The 19,201-nt window shown below is 36.0% G+C and overlaps 4 protein-coding genes across 7 annotated transcripts; 1 reads left to right on the top strand and 3 right to left on the bottom strand.

The window, feature by feature from the left end:
- The first annotated feature begins 1,808 nt into the window (after positions 1-1,808).
- LOC124843123 (protein STRUBBELIG-RECEPTOR FAMILY 7-like) lies at positions 1,809-9,403 on the top strand. The gene is made up of 16 exons (XM_088105729.1): positions 1,809-2,203; positions 4,242-4,371; positions 4,462-4,533; positions 4,604-4,669; positions 4,757-4,828; positions 4,922-4,993; positions 5,339-5,410; positions 5,497-5,562; positions 5,661-5,723; positions 5,820-6,145; positions 6,421-6,704; positions 7,056-7,327; positions 7,867-7,999; positions 8,384-8,520; positions 8,741-8,897; positions 9,027-9,403. The coding sequence occupies exons 1-16, from the start codon at positions 2,104-2,106 to the stop codon at positions 9,177-9,179; spliced, it is 2,175 nt and encodes a 724-aa protein (XP_087961855.1). The 5' UTR covers positions 1,809-2,103; the 3' UTR covers positions 9,180-9,403.
- An 860-nt stretch (positions 9,404-10,263) lies between these two features.
- Positions 10,264-12,993, bottom strand: LOC124829016 (O-fucosyltransferase 36-like). Its single transcript, XM_047302435.2, has 3 exons — positions 11,256-12,993; positions 10,886-11,135; positions 10,264-10,673 (listed from the first exon to the last, which is right to left on the bottom strand). The coding sequence occupies exons 1-3, from the start codon at positions 12,404-12,406 to the stop codon at positions 10,497-10,499; spliced, it is 1,578 nt and encodes a 525-aa protein (XP_047158391.1). The 5' UTR covers positions 12,407-12,993; the 3' UTR covers positions 10,264-10,496.
- Positions 12,994-13,172: 179 nt separating this feature from the next.
- On the bottom strand, positions 13,173-16,861 carry LOC124829017 (muscle M-line assembly protein). Of its 4 annotated transcripts, none has more exons than XR_015784027.1 (9): positions 16,719-16,861; positions 16,282-16,635; positions 16,128-16,180; positions 15,794-15,831; positions 15,317-15,635; positions 14,624-14,937; positions 13,745-14,332; positions 13,477-13,598; positions 13,173-13,394 (listed from the first exon to the last, which is right to left on the bottom strand). XR_015784027.1 is itself a non-coding variant. In XM_047302437.2 (8 exons), exons 1-7 carry the CDS (start codon positions 16,729-16,731, stop codon positions 13,750-13,752), a joined length of 1,674 nt encoding a protein of 557 aa, XP_047158393.1. In that variant the 5' UTR covers positions 16,732-16,861; the 3' UTR covers positions 13,439-13,598; positions 13,745-13,749. The 4 variants fall into 4 exon arrangements, 2 of the variants coding, with proteins under 2 accessions (XP_047158393.1, XP_047158392.1); XR_007028062.2 differs by having other exon boundaries at positions 13,503-13,598; XM_047302437.2 differs by lacking the exon at positions 13,173-13,394 and having other exon boundaries at positions 13,439-13,598.
- On the bottom strand, positions 16,759-18,784 carry LOC148203197 (uncharacterized). The gene is made up of 2 exons (XM_088105727.1): positions 17,537-18,784; positions 16,759-16,891 (listed from the first exon to the last, which is right to left on the bottom strand). The coding sequence occupies exons 1-2, from the start codon at positions 18,077-18,079 to the stop codon at positions 16,880-16,882; spliced, it is 555 nt and encodes a 184-aa protein (XP_087961853.1). The 5' UTR covers positions 18,080-18,784; the 3' UTR covers positions 16,759-16,879.
- Positions 18,785-19,201: the final 417 nt, after the last annotated feature.

The following is a 19,201-nucleotide window of genomic DNA, read 5'->3' as shown; positions in this document are numbered from 1 at the left end:
AAATCTTTATTTTCTCTCTCATATAAGCTTTTATGAAAAAGTTCATCCTCATGTTTTGATAGAAAAATTTACTATTTTTAGAAATTCAAATTCATTTAATTTGAATTACTTTCATCTCAGTCGATTAGTTTTTAAATACTTTATTTAAATAAGTTGTTTAAAATTTATTACATTATAATTTTCTAATTTTAAAATAAAGTATTTCAATTGCATTAAATGCAAATATCACAACTTCAATCTTTGCAAACATTTACTAAAAACCATTACAAAGTTGACAACAAATCCAGTCAATATAATAATAATAATCTTACTCACGTTATTAAAAAAATAATAATCTTACTCACAAATTATTAGAAGATCGAAAACTACTATTAAGTCTAATTTATTTATAAACTGTCATCAATGTATAGGAAAAATAAATAATTAGAACTGTTTGGCTAATAAATCCATGATTGTCAAATTAACAACATTCCATGTACAATGATTTGTAATTATACAATAATGTAAAAATATTTAAACCAATATTCAAGCTTAGACTTTATTATAAGTTGTCACTTCAAACCTTGGCAAAATTTTTCATTTACCACCTTCTTTAATATTGAATTATTTATCTTTTACCATCACTACTATAGCTTTTAATAAATTGCCCTATTTTAAAATGAAAATAATATTTTAAAATTAAATAAGCAATTTAATATTACAATATCTAAAAATATATCTACTACGTACAAAATAAAGAATTATAAGTAATATGTGAATTTATGTTATTTTACTTTTGTGAACAACTATAATAACTACTTTTATAAAATATTTTAAATTTAAAAACATATTTAACAACTTTTCCATATTTAAATTATATTTTATTGTCAATAACAAAACGGTTAAATGCTAATACTCTTCTTTAAAGATGAAAAATTATGATATAAGAAAGTTATTAATATAACAATTGAAATTAATTTGAACATTATTTTAAAAGATTAAATCACATATAAGATAAAATACCAATAAAATTTATTATTTTAAAATTTCGAGTTTAATTAGTGTCTCCTCCGTCATTTTTATTCGTATCAATTCATTATGCGATTATATGAAAGATAATATACGTTTTAATCTCTATTAATTACTTTATTTTGCTAAGTTTCTTTTTTTTACTATGTGGAACAATATCACTACGTTGTTCTATAGTAATAATTTAGACAGCACATACCAATATATGTTACATCAATGGAAAAGAATTACGTTACATCATAATTAAATAGTAATTTCCGAAAACAATAAAGTACATAAAAATTAAAAATTAAAGATGTTATTCAATCCGAATCACAACCTAGAAATTATTGAACACTCATTATTACCCCCAAAAAACGGTCTTTAAAATAGGTGGCATTAGTTCAAACGTCTTTTTCCATTATTATTCTGTAATTAGAAAAAAAGATAATTCCATCATTAAAATTAGACAAAGATGAATGTTTTGCGTCACTTGCTTTCTTTTTAGTAATTTATTAAATTTTGCATGACATCATTTCAAGTAATTGGTTTCTTTGACTTTCCTTCTTCAGCTTTGTCATAGCCGTTGGCATGAAAGCCACATATACCAATACTCGCTTATTCACCAATACGTATATACAGACATAAATACATAACAGAAAATAAATATTATTGTATAATAATAAATTTGTAGAAACGTGTCTTTCATTCGTGTCCCTGTACTGTGAAGGCTACTTAAATTGTCTTGAAAGAAAAATCCAACACAGAAAAATCCAGAAAAACCAATCTTCACAAAAATTTTCTTTCTTACTTCCCATCACAACTTCTAAGGGAAAATCATTATTACTTATAGTAATAGTGAGGTACTATTATTGAAGTATAAATTTAGTTTTATGTATACGAGTACTGTGAGAGGCACTGTGACTGTGATAAAGTAAATAAAATTTCCATGGCTTTGGATTCTTTTGGCAATTCGTGCTGGCCAGCTTTACTTGGCTATGGGGGGCAGCATTAGTATAGACCCATAAAATAATCAGAGAGAAAGATTAGAACTTGCTGAAAAGGGGTGACTGAAAAACCCTTTCAGCTTTCTGGGTAGGAAGGATTTTGTGAGAGATGGTGGAGTTTAGAAGGTTGTTACTGTTGCTGTGTATCACTTCCTGCATTCTTTGTTGGATGCCCAATGGTGCTACTTCTGCTACAGATCCAAATGATGGTTAGTCTCTTCTTTCACTTCACTTCACTCTATTTCTCTGTTTGTTGCTTTTTGCATTGTGCTATTCTTGTAAAAACTTGCTTTCTGCCATCGTTTCACTTATGTGCTTTGAACTGTCCAAACAATTTGTTTGGAGTTTTTAGTTTTCCTTTATTCTGAAACAATGGGAAGCTTTGTAGCTGATCTATTCAGTGGCTCACATCACATCAGTTCTATTACCGTGATTGTTAGTGCTTTAGACAGTTTGTTGGTTTTCTCTACGAAGTACCGCTTGCGTTGCATGCCTATGGTCTCGTCAAATGAATTGTATTTTTCCTTTCCAGTTTGCACAATATGTTCTGTGCACTTGATTGTCGGTTCTTACTACTTTGTAATTGGTTACCTTGCCTTGCGTCATTTCTAAGGTTTATGTTCTTCCAAGTGCTGAATAAGTCATTATCAATCCTAAAGTTCTCTAACAGTCTTCTGCATTATTCGGTTGTTGATGGAAGTCTCACTTCTTTCTTTTCCGTGTATATAGCTCTTACCCTTCAACTTTTTTATAAGGAAAATTTTCAATTTTTCCCCTCTACCTCCCTGTTCAACTTTCATCAACTGTGGATCATATGCCAAAAAATATGTAGTAGTAGTGAACACAAAGTCTGAGAAAAATGTGCTGCTTGTTTTAGTAATCACTTTCTGATATTTTAAGGCTTTATGAGGTGTTTTTTGTGTGCGTTTTATAGTTTGCCGACACTCTTGGTCTTTCCTTTTTCACCCCCTTACGTTGACTTCTTATCTTCAACATCTCGTGTTCAGTTTGATGTACAAGTAAATCATGCGTGCGTTATATTTCGCAATCAAATAAAGCTAAAAATTCTCAAATGTAAGCAAAGAAGTGTACTGAATGGTAATGTTTACAACGCACTGGAGCATGTGCGTTATTTTATTTTTTTTGTGGCGAGCCCTCTATGCTGCAGCTGCCCTTCTGGACTTCGGAACCATCCTTTATAGTAGCACTCAGCAAGCCCTTGTCCCGTGAGGATAAATGCTTTAATAGCTTGAGCAGTAACGTGGAAATGTGATAACTTCACCTGTGCTTAATTCCAAAATTCTTGTCAATGTTGTATGTGGACTTCTTTAATCTTATCTCTCAAATGGCACATTTTAGATCTGCCATATTTCAAATATGGGATTTGGGCAGTTCATACGAAGTGATTAAAAATAAACCAACTACTGCAATGGACTACTTGGCCATTCTAACTTCTGATTGGCAAATCACTAACAGAATCTTGTAGGGTTTAGGTTTCTGTTTAAGGTTTGAGTACCCATTAAATAGCTTGTTTTTACCCTTTTTTGTATTATATAGTTCATGTCTAGTTTAATGCTGTACAATTCCTTATTTGTCTTGTGTTGTCCACATCTTTAAATCCTCAACAAGCAGCCAGCATTGCTTTTGTGACCCTTCAGAATATCTAGAATGTTTGCTTGATGAACATCTGATGATTTTGAATCTCATTTGCATCCCTAAATACGGACTTGTATGGGTGCATTATGATCCTTCAAATAACTGGGTTTTGTACTGGCCCGATGATATAATTTTGAAAGGTTTTTCTTCAGGTGCCTAATATTTGGTGATGCTATTTTAACTAACATTATGCACACAAAAACAATTACTAATCTTCTATCCATACTACTTCCACCCAGGAAATTATGATGTACCATTCTGAGAATCCTTGGTGAAAGTTGGGTTTCTTTTTAGTTTCTACGCTTTGGTATTTATAAACTTGCAACTTTTATAGTCTATGAATAACCAAGTAATTGTCAGAAAACATTTTCTTAATCCGTATTCATGGCTAAGGTCCAAATTATTCACTTTTGTTTAGAAGTAGTATATTCAAGGATTCTATCATAATGAACTAGTTTTGCCTGAAGAGAAATCTATACCCTGAAATATGTAAATGGATCATGTTGAGGCCATAACCTATTAGATAATGAAAAACCATAATACATGTATTAGGTTTACTGAATATTTTTATTTTTGGAATGTTTTCTGCAGCTACTGCTGTGAGACTTTTATTTCAAAATTTGAACTCACCATCCCAGCTTGGTTGGCCTGTTAATGGCGATGATCCATGTGGGCAACCTTGGAAAGGCATTTCTTGTTCAGGCAACCGTGTTACAGAGATGTATGGTCCCACTCTTCACTTTATATAATTTGATCATTACCTTTAGGCTTTGTTGCTTATTTTTAATGACTATTGTTTGTGACTTCTCAGTAAGTTATCTAATCTTGGACTGACTGGGTCGTTGCCTTATGGATTAGAAAGCTTGACATCTTTGAGCACCCTGTAAGATTAATGGTCTCGTTCCTTACATATATTCATTGCTATCATTGTGTGACCTTGTAAACTTTTGTAGAGACATGAGTGGCAACAGTCTTGGCGGCAGCATACCATACCAGCTCCCTCCATATGTGCAGCGATTGTATGTTTCAATTAATATGGGGTTGTTACTCTTCAGTGTATTTTATTTATGATATGATTTGTAACGTTCTTAGTTCTTTGTGTGCAGAAATCTTGCTTATAATAACATCACAGGGACTGTTCCTTACTCTATTTCAAACTTGAACGCTCTTACAGACCTGTGTGTAATTTTCTTCTTGTAAATTTACATAGTTGCACTGTATTGACCACCACTACAAACACCTCAAATAATTTTTTATTTTTTTTTATGCAGGAATCTTGGTCACAATCAGCTCCAGCAAGGACTGGCTGTTAACTTTCTTAATCTTTCTGCCCTCTCTACATTGTGAGAATTTGTCTTGCCCTTCAGCTGCATAAAAACAGTAGTCTAAATGGCTTTCAAGTTATTGTTACCTTTCTATAAAGATTTGACCCTTTTCATCTTATATATGTTTTGATAATGCTTTTTTAGATGAATTACTATTATGCAGTTGAATAGTTTTACAGTATTAGTTCTAATTGCATTTCAAGACATTTTGCATGTGAAAAGAATACATATATATGTGCTGTTGAAATATGTTTCATGTGATATGGTTTTGGTAATTTCATTATTTACATGCGGCTACTTTTGATCCTTGGTAATACCAAACAATTGTGAGCCAAGTGGGCTTATATTTTTTCCTTATTACAGGGATCTCTCGTTCAATTCTCTAATTGGTGACCTCCCTCAGACCATGAGCTCACTTTCACACATAACAACCTTGTAAAAATACTGACTGTTGGTGTTTTCTGTTAGTATATTACATTTTATTGATTGCATTCTAAGTTAATTTGTTTATATCTGGGCAGGAATCTGCAAAACAATCAGTTTACGGGCACTATTGATGTCCTTGCTAATCTTCCTCTGGATAATCTGTGCGTCTCTGTTGTATCATATGACATAGCTCCTTTCCTATATTTCCAAAATGAAAAACTTGAAGCCAATTGTATTTATTGTCTTAAATTATTCTCAGGAATGTGGAGAACAATAATTTTACTGGATGGATACCCGACCAGTTGAAGGATATAAACCTACAGTAAGCATTTCTCATTGTCAGCAATTTGGTAATTCGGAATCAGATTTTCATCATAAATTTCTGTGGAGCTCTAATATTTGGAAAATTTAACATTAGGAGCGGTGGTAATGGATGGAGCTCCGGACCTGCACCCCCACCTCCTCCTGGTACACCTCCCGTACCTAAAAGGAACAAACACCACCAGTCTGGAGGGGGAAGCAACACTACCCCAGATGTCAGTGACAGCAGCAGCAGTTCAGTTGACACGGGCAAAAAGTCCGGTATAGGAGGTGGCGCCATTGCTGGAATTGTAGTCTCTGTCATAGTTGTTGGGGCAATAGTAGCATTCTTTCTGGTGAAGAGAAAATCCAAGAAGACATCTTCAGATTTAGAAAAGCTGGACAATCAATCCTTTGCTCCACTTCCCTCAAATGGAGTGCATGGTCTGCATCTTGCATACTATTTCAAGATATTTTTTCTTTAATGATGAGGGCATCCTTATTGTTGTGTTTTCTAGATAAATTTATAATTATATTGCCAAACTTTACTGTTTAAGAACAAGACCAACTTGTCCTTTATTTGCTGTTATATATTGCCGGTCAGTCTTTTTTCTCTAGTAATCTGGTTATTACCAAATTAAAGTTTGCAATTCAAAATTTGGCATATTATTTTTCTTTTCAACTTTATTATCCAAATTGACATATGTGCCATAATGCAGAAGAGAAGTCAGAGCAAACATCCTCTGTTTCAGACATGAAGACCTTTGATACTTCTGCCTCCATAAATCTTAAACCCCCACCTATTGATCGACATAAATCATTTGATGATGAAGAGTTCTCCAAGAAGCCCACAATTATGAAGAAGACTGTAACAGCTCCTGCAAATGTGAAATCATATTCTATTGCTGACCTGCAGATTGCTACTGGTAGCTTCAGTGTGGATCATCTTGTTGGCGAGGGGTCTTTTGGGCGTGTGTACCGTGCTCAATTTGATGATGGAGAGGTATTTCTTAACCTGTATTACTATAATTTGACTTTGTCTGATTCCAATGACAAGGGTTAGTATGTCCAGATTATTGTCATCAATATATAATATTCGCCAAAGAGGATCAAACCTGTGTATTATCTATGTACAAACACAAGGATGCATGCATTTCTGATATGCCATAAGGTTGTGTTAGTGTCTCCCATCTCTGCATCTCCAACATTTTCTCCCCTAAGCAAAAAAAATCAAGGATGCCCATGTAAATGCCACAGATATAGCTAATATCCCATTAAATAGTGGAAATTTCTACCTTGGACCAAAAGTTTTTAATGGTTTTGACTCTTTTTTTAATTTTTGATTATGTTGTAGGTTCTTGCAGTGAAGAAGATAGATTCATCTGTCCTTTCCAATGATTTGTCAGATGATTTTATAGAAATAATTTCAAACATCTCCAGTTTGCATCATCCAAATGTGACAGAGCTTGTAGGTTATTGCTCAGAGTATGGACAACACCTCTTGGTCTATAAATTTCATAAAAATGGATCACTACATGACTTCCTTCATCTACCAGACGAATATAGTAAACCACTGATATGGAATTCCCGTGTCAAGATTGCTTTGGGTACTGCGCGTGCTTTAGAGTAAGTTAGTTATGTACTAATAGGATTATATTTTGAGGAATTTTTGCACCAATTCATGAACAATATTTTAGTTAAACTTTTTTTCCAGCTTTATTAGCTCCTCCTTGCTTTTCTATTTTTCTGTTTTATTTATTTTGTATGGTATTCTACTTAAGTTGCATGCTAACCTGTCCTTTTTGGGCTTGACTGATTTAAAACTGAAATTCAGTTTCTAGTTTGCTCTTTTTTTTCCTGAATTAAAATTTGTCTGGACTCTGGATTAATACTTTCTCTAAAGTTCATATTTGGAAATAAACACTGGAAAATTATTTTGGACTATAAAGCAAGAATTGAGTTTATTTTGTATCCACTATCACCTTGAAAATCAGTGTACTATCAGTAGATGGGAGAGTGCCACTTTGTGAAAGTAAGGATTTTACTTACAATGGAAGTTTTCTTTTCCCATGATTTTTATGTGGTAACATGTGGTTGGACATCAAGCATAAATGTTAATGTTACTTGAGACTCAATGACCAGACTTTCTCAACAATTTTTTGTAGGTACCTACATGAAGTTAGTTCGCCATCAGTTGTTCATAAGAATATTAAATCAGCCAACATATTACTTGATGCAGAGCTTAATCCTCATCTTTCAGATAGTGGATTGGCTAGCTATATTCCAAACGCAGACCAGGTGATTTTATAAATCTCTAGAACTTAGATTTTTATATTTGCGGATTGGCTAGCTATATTTGGGGATGACATGTATGAAGAACTAAAATCACAGACCTGTAATATTTGGAAGATCTGGTTGACACAATTAGAACTTAAGAAACTAAAAATTGCCACATTTGCGATACCTAAAGGATCTAATTTTCACAATTGGGATCTGGAGAACTAAAATTTCCCAATGCTAAATTTAAGGGCCAAAGGGGCATTTGCACATCAAGGGTCCAAGCCCACCACATACTTTTGTGCTTCTGCAGGAATATTCTGGCAAAAAACTGTGGCTTTTCCTTTTACCCTGTGACACCAGTCCCAACAAAATTATTATTTTAACTTTTGGTCTCAAATTCAGATATTGAGTCATAATGTTGGATCTGGATATGATGCTCCTGAAGTTGCGTTGTCTGGTCAGTATACTCTGCAAAGTGATGTCTACAGCTTTGGGGTTGTCATGTTGGAACTTCTCAGCGGACGGATGCCGTTTGATAGGTGAATAATGATTAACCTCACATTTAATGCAACAGTTTTCTACATTTGATAGATCTAAAACAATTGAAATATTTGCGTAAACAAGATGTCTTAACATAATTTCAGAATATGAATTTTTTAGTTTCTTCTTGTTATTGAGCAATACTCAGCAGCATTTCAAATTACACACAAATCATGTGTTGGCTCCTCTATTGGTCCTGACTGTAATATTCTGTAACAGCTCAAGGCCAAGATCTGAGCAGTCTTTGGTTCGATGGGCAACACCTCAACTCCATGATATTGATGCATTGGGTAAAATGGTTGATCCTACATTGAAGGGGCTATATCCTGTTAAGTCTCTTTCTCGATTTGCTGATGTTATTGCCCTTTGCGTGCAGGTATTGTCAACCACGTTTTTATTCATCCAAAATATACTGATTTTGTAATAATGAATTGGATGCTTTTGGGTGGAAAGAATATATTTGTGCATAGCATGTTAATGTGTTTATTTTACACTTTTGGGGCAGCCGGAGCCTGAATTCCGACCACCAATGTCAGAAGTGGTTCAAGCACTGGTGCGATTAGTGCAGCGAGCTAACATGAGCAAGCGAACATTTAGCAGTAGTGATCATGGAGGATCCCAACGAGGAAGTGATGAGGCAGCTCTACGGGAGATCTAAATCCAAGGAAATGTAGTTATATTTTTCTCCCTTTCTTTGAGTTAGACACCGGATGATATAACTTCGATGGTTACAAATTTGAGGTGCCTTCCATATTCTGTTAATAACAACTGGTAATAATGAAAGGTTTCCTAGTTTATGCAATCTAACTTTGTAAGCTTATGTAGCCGGGTCGGTTGTGAAGTAACTTTCAATATGAGATCATCTAATATATTCACAGTAAATGTCAACGTGTTACAAGGCATATAAAACAGCAACAGAATCAGAAGATGATTGAAACAGTATTTTCCACTGTTTTTGCTGCTTGTAATTCAACTCTCTGTTTGATGTTCAATGATAGATGACATTATGAAAACGTTAAGTTGGCTTGACGCTCACAATAGTCTCGTTATATATCAAAACAAAGGTTCTGGCTATATTTGGATTACAATCCCTAAACATGTCATTCATGAACATACTGAGATGTTTTTGACCTTTTCCTTTTAGCTCTGACCAAACCAGTTCAAAGTTCCTTGGACGTAATCCACAGATAGATTGATTACCTTCAGCATTAATTTCCAAAGAGTGATGCGATAAACTCCATCATCGCCTATTATTTCTTTATATTTTTCTTTCCTATTACCCTTACACCATATCACTTTTCATAACTATCATACACTAGACGTCAATTGGCATATCGACATGTATTTTTTTTCCCTCTTGAGAGGAAAGAACGAAAATCAAGACTTTCCGTACAAAAATAGAAGAAAAATGAGAAAAGATGCAACATAATTAGTTATATTGTCTAGAAAAGGAAAATTGCATTTGAAAATAAAACCATCCACAATATTAATGTTATCTAAGAGGATTATGTTCGAAAATGAAAATACATAATTTATTATGATGCCAACACAATCCATTATGATTATTTTTATTTTATTTTTTTCAACAATAAACCTTTATTTATATTTTATTTCGTTTCCATTTTTTTCCATCCAAATTACTTTATCTATTTCCTCTCATTTCCCACCAAAAAGAATCGAGATGTGGGTTTGGGATAGGGAAGAAGGGTTTGGTACGCTAAAGAGTTATACATGGAAACAAATTCAGGTAAAAGCTGTTAATCATACACTATATTTATTGTGGTAGAATATATATAAACCAGTGAAAGTTACAAGTGAAATGGCCAACTCTACTATCATACATGACAACACATATTGACAAAATCCTACTCTAAGTCAAATGTTTGCAGGACAAAGAAAATCCTATTCTAAGTCAAATGTTTGCAGGACAAAGGTGAAGTATCCCCGAAAGTGAGATCAGAGTTATTTGTGGTTCTCATTCCATCTCCGCTACAACATTTGGCTCCTCACCGTGGCAAAGGTACTCATCGCACAATGATGCGGATCCCCAGTCCTTTCTTAGCCGTCGAATGTCTTGGGTGAAAGTTGAACCCGATGCTCCAATGAACACACTGGACATGGCACATATAGTTTTGTCCAACATAGCTTCCACCTTAAGAAAACAATGTCCACAAGGAAATTTAGCAGAGGAATTTACAAGGCGCACACCGCCCATTACATAAGGATCCAAACTAAACAATTAAGAGATGCAGCATGATGAATGGATAAGTCATAGAATTAGAAATAATATTGACCCGATGTTAAAAGCGGTCGGAAAAAAGAAGGTAATGAATGACATTGAAATATAGTGCATTGTATTCAGACCTGAGGGTCTCCTTCAATGTGATGCCTGTACAACAAAGAGTCCCATTTTTCTGCCGAATTCCGAGGTGGGCGTTTGACAAGTGGAACGTGCCTGCCTTCTCTCACAAGCAGTGACTGAAGCAGCCGAATTTCACTCTCTGCGGCGTCTGTAGAGAGGTAAATGAGGGGTGCATTGGCTCTTTCAACCACACGCAAGATACAATCTGCTGCTTGAGGAATAGGATAAAAGCAACTTGGTTTTTTACCATTACTGTAAACAAGAAACAAAACGTATCATCACAATCACAATCATATCGCACGCAATTATTTACTTGATTGCGCTTTCATGATAGATGGTGACTAAGGAGGCCAGGCGAGGCGACGTAGGTACCAGAAGTTCAAGAAATCGTGTCTTCGGAAATGCAATGCAAGGAAGTTCCTGCCGAGGAAGGTTTGGATGAAACGTTGAGCGGTGAGGAAAATGAGACGGTTGGGTTGAATCAGAGTCTTGCACCGATGAGCCAAGGGGCCACCTGCTTGCGTCACCCATTCCTCCTCCACATCTGCATACAATACATCCCCAATGGCTAAAACATCCTCCTTTTCCTCCCGTGAAAACCTTGACACAACCTCTTCCACGCTCCGCGTTCTGGGCTTCCTCGCGTCTTCATCCCACACAGTCGCAGGCCTATTCGTAGACAAAAGCCCCAACGATTTCAACTTCCTCAAATGCTCCTCGTCCAGACAACAGGGTCGAGGCAGGGAAAAATAACACAAGAATTTACCCGCGTGCTTGCCATTCTTCCTCATGCTAGAAAACTCTTGGAAGGAGATCACTGCTTTGACTTTACCTCCAATGCATTTATTCATGTGCTCCACATCCAATACTCTCTCATACTCATAATCCACCTTGGAGCTGGGAATAACCAGGACCCGGTTAAGGAGAGCCGCGAAGAACATGTGCTTCTGCAAGCACATCAGATGGTTAGACATCTGCCCCGAGACGCACACTGCAACCAAAAATTTATTAGCCTTGGGCCTCCACTCGATGGTCCTCCTTTCTCGCAGGTTCTCATCCACTGTTCCACAAGAGGCGTTCCGAAAATAGAGAGAGGTGGCAGGGGTGTAGGGACTGAGAAGAAGCTGCTGAATCTGTGAGTTGAGGAAAATCTGGTTGGATAGAAGGGATTTGAGAGTGGGAGTTTGGGAAGTGGAATTGAGAGCGTGGAGAAGCCCTAATTGCTGTTGGCGCAAGAGGTAAAGGGCGCGCAATTGAGATTCCTCGGGTTGATGGTTGCGGAGATTGAGGTTGACGGAGGAGAGGGAGAAGAGCGAGTGGGAATCGGGGATGACGTAGTAGAGGAGAATTGCGAAGAGAGGGAGAATGGCGAAGAGGTATCTCTTCTGAAAAGGGAAGTTGAACTTGGAAGTGATTCGCGAAGTGAGGGGTTGGAAGTGGAAGGAAGAGGGAGACGTAGGCGCATTCCTCTCCTTCCGATGGATGAACTCGTCTGCTTCGTCGGAAGATGAATTCCTTTCCATTGCTGCCTGGCGGTGACCGGTCACCGGAGGAGGAGGAGGAGGATGACTGTTGTGTTAGTATTACGGTGGAAGTTGAAGGAAGGAAGAAAATAACGTCTTGTCTTGTGAACGAAAACGATGTCCTACCGCCCAGGCCCATCTGAGCCCATTGCTTCAACAGGCCCAACTACCACAATAATCACGCAACAATAAAATTAATAAAACTGAGGGAGAAAGCTTTTGAAAAGAAAAGTTAAACATCGGGTTTCTCTTGTTTTCACTATACCTAATCAAATTAATTTCACTATACTTTTCTTTCATTCTCATATCTTATTCTGTCTGCTCTGTCGTTTTGCAGAAAGAGGAACCAGAAGAAACAGATTGACAAGAATGTGAAGTCTCACGCAAATTAATTTGTAACCTTTCCACCATCATACAAGAGAGATTAATTTAGGTATATTGAATAGCTAAATCTATGAAGCGATAGTGCACCCCCTTTAATTTTTTTATTAATTACGTAAATCTTGTATACGTATCAAACTTTTAATCATTTTAAATTAGAATTATATGACGAGTATTTTTAAGACGTTTTTTTTTTCATTTTTTTATTCTATATGAATTTTAATTTGAAGTCAATAAAAAAATATATTCGATTAAAAATGAACATTTTTATCTTCCAACAACTTTTTATTATAAAAGAATAACCTTCTTATGCAGTGTGTTACGAATATTTATCTTCTCCTTAAAACTAATCATATAGCTTAAATTCAACTATAGTACTACAGCCTTAAAAACAGTACCACCGAAAAGGAGCAAATCTATGGAAGTTTTGGTCAATTGCCATACATTAGTTGAACGGCGAATTTGAAAACATAAAAGAAAATTTGGTTGACCCTTAATAAACACTGCTCTACTCTTAATGATTCGGGTGGGATCCCCGGTGTAATGGATTCTCCTGCCGAAGGGAAAATGGCCACAGCTTGGGCTCAACTGTGCAATGGCTACAAAACTACAATACAAATTACTCACAGAATCAACTCACACGCTGTAAAGTAACAAAACAATCATATGATTAACTTAGTTTAATGTACCATGATTAAGAGAAGTATCCTGTGACCTAATAGAAGTGTGCCCTTAGTGATTGCTATTTTAGTCTTCCACGATCTGTCTACACGTAGTTGGCTGTTGCGAGGCTGATTGAACTCACCTCTTGCTTGATTTCAAAGAGTGAAAGGATGAGTATGCAATGATCACACTATTAAAGCAGAAAATATTTGTGGCATTTATGATCTATATAACATGCAACAAACAATGTGACATTGCATTGTATTAATGCTTGAAAACTGAGCTAAGCTTTACCCATTTTATTGTTTCTCTTCAGCCACTTCAACGAGCCTTCCGCGAACCCATCTTTTAGATACTACTATAGGTGATCTAGACACTGTCTCATTTTCAAGGGACTGAATTCCCATCACTATTGGAGAAGGCTCTGTTTCGTATTCACTTCTCTGATCCTGTTCAGCTTCCCTTTGTTGATTGGATGGACTAGACTCGCGTATCTGACCATTCAAACTAAAAGGTAAGGATGCGCAGCCATTGGTTAGGAGAAGTTCAGGTTCACCATTAACTGGCTTCTCCAAGGAAAATTTGCTAAAATTTTCAGAGAACTTGTAGTCCATTGATGATAATGTTGTGTGTCCATTTACTGGGGCCAATTTTGATTGGTTTAGAACTTCAGATGCTGATTCTTTTTCTTGATTGACCTCACTCAAACCAACCGAAGGAACATTACTGTCAGTTATAGCTTGTGTATCAATGGATTCCAGTGATTGAATAGCTTCAGCTATAAGCTTTCTGGTCTCTATCAAAGAAGACTGTGCAAAAGGACTCTTTGTCGCAGCAACCTCCAGTGCCTTGGCAGCTTTCTCAGCTTCAGCAATCAATAGTCTGTGCGTAACATATCATTTCATGAATTTAAACATGACGACTACTGAACAATAGCGATCAAAAAACCAAAACTTGTATTTCTATGATCTAATCTCCAAAACCAAACAAAATTAGACTATGTTTGATATTTTGCGAATCCAGCATGACCACATATAAAAGAAGGCCAAATGTTCAAAACAAAGGAAAAAAACAGGTTTTGTGTGTGTTAAGGAGAGGGAGGGGGATTATTTACTTATTATTGAAATAATATAATATTCTACACTGATCCTTGCAAGTAGAAAATGGGTTTACCTTGCTCGTTCAATGGCTTGAATTTGTGTGGTTTCCGAAGCAGCTCTCTGTGCTCTAATATTCTTTATCATTTCAAGCTTAGAATTCACCAAAGGATCTTTGTAGGCTGGGGATTTACTTTTTTTCAACAGGATGGGCTTATGGGTTTTTGAGTCATTCTTAACATGAGTACTAGTAACAGTGTCTCTTTTTTTTGTAGGTTTCTTCTTGGTAGGTTGGGTATCATCTTTTGGCCTTCTTCTAGCTTTCCTTTCAGCTCCAACTTCAGTGCCATGATACTTGGACAATGCAGAATAAACTCTTTGACGGTATTCCTGATTTAACAGAAAAATAAATTGCTCTTTTAGAGGGAAAAATAGTAAAAAAGAATTTCCTCCCAAATAAGCCTGAGTACTTTGACAAAGCTTTATTTGTTAGGGTACAAAATTTTGAGTAGACTTATCTAACACATTTGGGGTGACAAGTTATTCAAACATGACAAAGTCCACATCAAGGATAGAGCAGACACATACATATCAACGTCCACTTTTTAGATACGGCAAAAGTGCTGGACATAAGTGTCATTAGTGTCCATGACATAAAACTTTTGTGTGAATCAACTAGCACGTAAGATAGGTGAAAGATCTAGGAAATATTTAATGGCAGTAAAGCAATTAATTACCCAACCTCAATGTATTTAGCATACAGACTTACAGGATCAGCCCATTTCGCACTAATGGCTTCTGCAATTTTCCTTCTCTGCTCAGGGGACTTGGGTGCTCTTTTGCCACCTGATGTCTTTATCATTTGTTTCCTTTGGTCAACACTCATCAACCACTCCTGCTTCAGCTGATCATCCAAGGTTTCATAAGAATTCCACTGCAGCTCTTCCTGACCAAGAAAGCCTTTCCTAGAAGCTTCTGCAATTAAATTTTTCCACTCAAAGCAGCAAGACTCCGCTGCCTTCTTCTTTTCACGCCTCTCTTCCCATCGCCTTCTCACTCCAGCACCAATTTTCAGTCTTGTTTCTGTGCTGTGCAATCAACGAAGAAGGCATATACTTATTAGTAACAAAGAAGCAGAGCAGCATTCATTTTTACCAACATGAGAAGCAGTATTTATATTAATAAAAAGAAGCAGTATTTACTGGTAACAGCAATAAAAATGGAAAGGCATTAGGCATATGCTTACGTTTGTGAGTGGCCAAGATTACTGAGCTTCATTTTGATCTGCATTACAAAATGTTATTAAGGAAATCAATATACAAATGTTACATGAGCAAATATTCAAAATATCACTTCACATCCTAATTTCCTATTAATCATGATAAAATGCGACTCTAAGAAACAGTTAGGCGAAGCAGAGAGAGGTTAAAAAATTAGGAACGTGAGATATTGTGAGCTTTGCTTTGAAATAGTGAGACACTCGAGGTGAAGAGAATTAAGATGGATTGGATGTTGTGTTATTAATTAATATGAAAATTGTTGTTGAAAAAAGACATAAGAATATTCTTACATGACATCACCTTAGGGTTCTGCATCGCGAGCCTTGTTCTTTCTTTGATTTTGCGTAAAGTCTCTGGTGGTGGCACAGATAAGTGAGAATTAGATGGAACGAATGTTGGAAGAGAATGAAAGAAAAGAAAAGAAAGTAGGGTGGGGATGGGAAGAACAGCATACCAGGAGAGTGCTTTCTTCCTTTGTTCCAGGGCGTATTTCCTTTATTAGCTTTGGATATCCTCATTCTTCTCAACCGCTCCCTGTCATCGGGTTGAGGTTGTTGGGTTTCTTGGTCGGAAAATTGAAGGTCAAAGGAAGGAGGGGTTAGAGGAACTACATCCAAGTGATTGGAGTGTGGTTTTGCAGCGACAGTGTTAGGTTCGAAGGTGGCAACAGCCTTAATCACATTCAGCTTAGCATCCTTTCTGTTCCTAAGGCTGTCCAAGCAAATCCAGGAGCCTCTGGGCGCATGGTACGGCATTGGGGCCTTCAACGTCAGAGAATAACGGAAGGATAGTTGCGCATTCGTAATCTCTGCTCAAAACACAACAGAAGCCAAATTAACAATACTTAATCATCCTATGAATCGTGCAGATTAGAAAGAAACGTAAAGTTACCAAACAAAGGCATGGAAGCTCAGAGAGTGGGTGCAATTCAGGCAAACGTAAAGTGCATCTCCTCTTCTTTTCTTGGAGGAAGAAGCAGAAGAAGTAGCAGCTCTGAAGAAGCTTGTTCGCTCGCACACCACAAATTGAAATAGGATAATGGAACCAATCGGTTAAGATAGTACCTACAATACATGTAAATTGTGAAATGTCAAACACTCCGGGTTGGGCTTCCTAGTTGGGCCTCACTCCAAACCCATCCATTTTGGGCCTCGCGTCGGGCACTTCGCTTTCAAAATAACATTAATTTAAAAAAAAAATTTGGTTGGCTATCTTTTCTAACTTCTTTTTAATAGTAAATTAATAATGGACTCTCATGTGTTAACTTTATTTTAACAACTTTTTGATAATAGACCACATATTACTATTTTATTGGTCCATATATTTGAAATAAATCAATCATAAGTTACCATTGTTGTCAAAAATAGTTGTTAAAAAATTATTTTTTATTAAAGTAAAATTTCTTTAGCACACCTAAATATTTTACATTCATTTGACATTATCTTTACTTATTTACTAAAAAAAGGAAGAGTGCCTGATAAATTATATAGATATGATGTTAAAAGTAAAAGTCAAATGGTAAAATAATTAGGTGAAAATAAAATATAATTAATAGAATGTCCAAATTTTTCACAAAGATGCAATTGAAAATTAAAATTAAAATTTTAATTAAAGCAAATTTGAATAAGATATTGATTTTTGTTTTCTGATTTCTGACACCAATAAAGCTGATTAGAATCGGTCAGTAGCACTAAGACAAAGGAACATACTATTGAAAGCCGGCATGGATGCATTGCAGGCGCTGGTGTCTGAGTGGCTATCAATAAAATGAAGGAAGGTTGCTTGATCAAGAGTGAAGAGAAGAGCAGAGAAGAGACAAGATGATCAGCACCCTGGTCTTCATACTCATTGTTACAGCCTTTGCACTTGTTCTGAAAATCCGAAGCAATAGCAGAAATTATGGTGATGGAAGGAAGAAGAGGGAAGGAGATTGTTGTGCAGTGTGTCTGTGCCAAATCTCCGATGGAGGGAAGATACGGACCTTGCCGGGATGCCACCACCGTTTTCACCTTCATTGTATTGCTCCATGGTTCCACAACCATTCTACCTGCCCTCTCTGCAGAAACAATATCACTCTCCACGACAACCATCACACCCACCCCAAACTTTTTAGAAACTCTCTCCTTCGTTTCTTCCGCAGTTTCTCTGATATATTCATTGTTCTTCTTTACATACTGCTTCCTCCAGCTACCAATCGTGAGTGTTTCCCCTTGCTTCATTAAGGCTGTCTCTCTGTCCACCACTTTTACCATATTTCACACTTTCCATCAATGATATGTAATTTCTAATATATGCAGATCAGATCCATACTGCTATATGTAATTTCTAATATATGTATGTGATTTAGATTTATTCCTCACATATACTATTTAGTTATTTAAAGATTTGTATTAAAAAGGAAACATTTGAGCATACTTGTTTTTGAAACTACATGTTAACCTCTGAAGTTGTATGATTGAGATTCAATGAATTGAAGAAATACTGAAAAGTGATGTGATGGTGGGAGGTTCAGTGAATACATGGCCACATTGGGGGAATGCATGCTTGATGGTTAGAGTGTCGGCGACCGTATCAACAAGACGTCTTTGTTCATTTCCACTAACAGCTGGATTTGGATCCACCAACTGCAAGAAAAAGTACGGTTTTCTTTCGTGGACAAGCTTTTTCAGTCAATTTCTAATCTTCTAACAAGCAACTACCTTCACTTGTTTAGAACCAGGACTCCAGTCATTTACCATCGAATTTGGCATCACAATGACTGCAAAACTACTCCATCCAGTCATGTCATACTCATGCACAGCAATGGCCTATTCCCCTGTCAGTAAAAACTAAATCAAGCTATTTCACCTTAATAAAAACAAATGGCTTTATGACATATCCATGTAACATTTAGACACTTACAAATGCAAAGGTTTTGTTACATAAATACTTGTCGTTTTAATTTCCAACAGAAAAGATTTATTATTGTCAATTTTATGGTTAAGAGAGGCAATATGAGCACATCCGAAAACTGATTTTAGGTTCAGCTCCACTTTGGAGTATTTTCTCCATCGTGGTTTTGTTTTTAAAAGAAATTTAAAAAAAAAAGTATTTATACTAATTATTGGGTGTGGTAGAACAAAAATCAAAATTTATTTTGTTTGCCGTGGCCTGACAACAGCGACAGCGTCACACATAATTTTGAGATGCCCTGCCCTGGAACAGCAATTCACTCGAAATTTCTGATGCTGTCACATGGGAAGCAAGTTGGAAGTTTAATTTTATAATTTTATTATATAATAAAAAGAGCGTATTTAGTTTACATTTCGTTTTCTATGATAATTATTGGTTGAATTGAATTATGTGAATGGAGCGTGTTTGAGTTAAATCATTGG

The sequence above is a fragment of the Vigna umbellata genome, chromosome 2, assembly GCF_029865625.1.
Source record: "Vigna umbellata cultivar VRB3 chromosome 2, Vumbellata_1.0, whole genome shotgun sequence".
NCBI classification, from domain to species: Eukaryota; Viridiplantae; Streptophyta; class Magnoliopsida; order Fabales; family Fabaceae; genus Vigna; species Vigna umbellata.
This window is presented reverse-complemented; position numbering and strand designations above follow the sequence as displayed.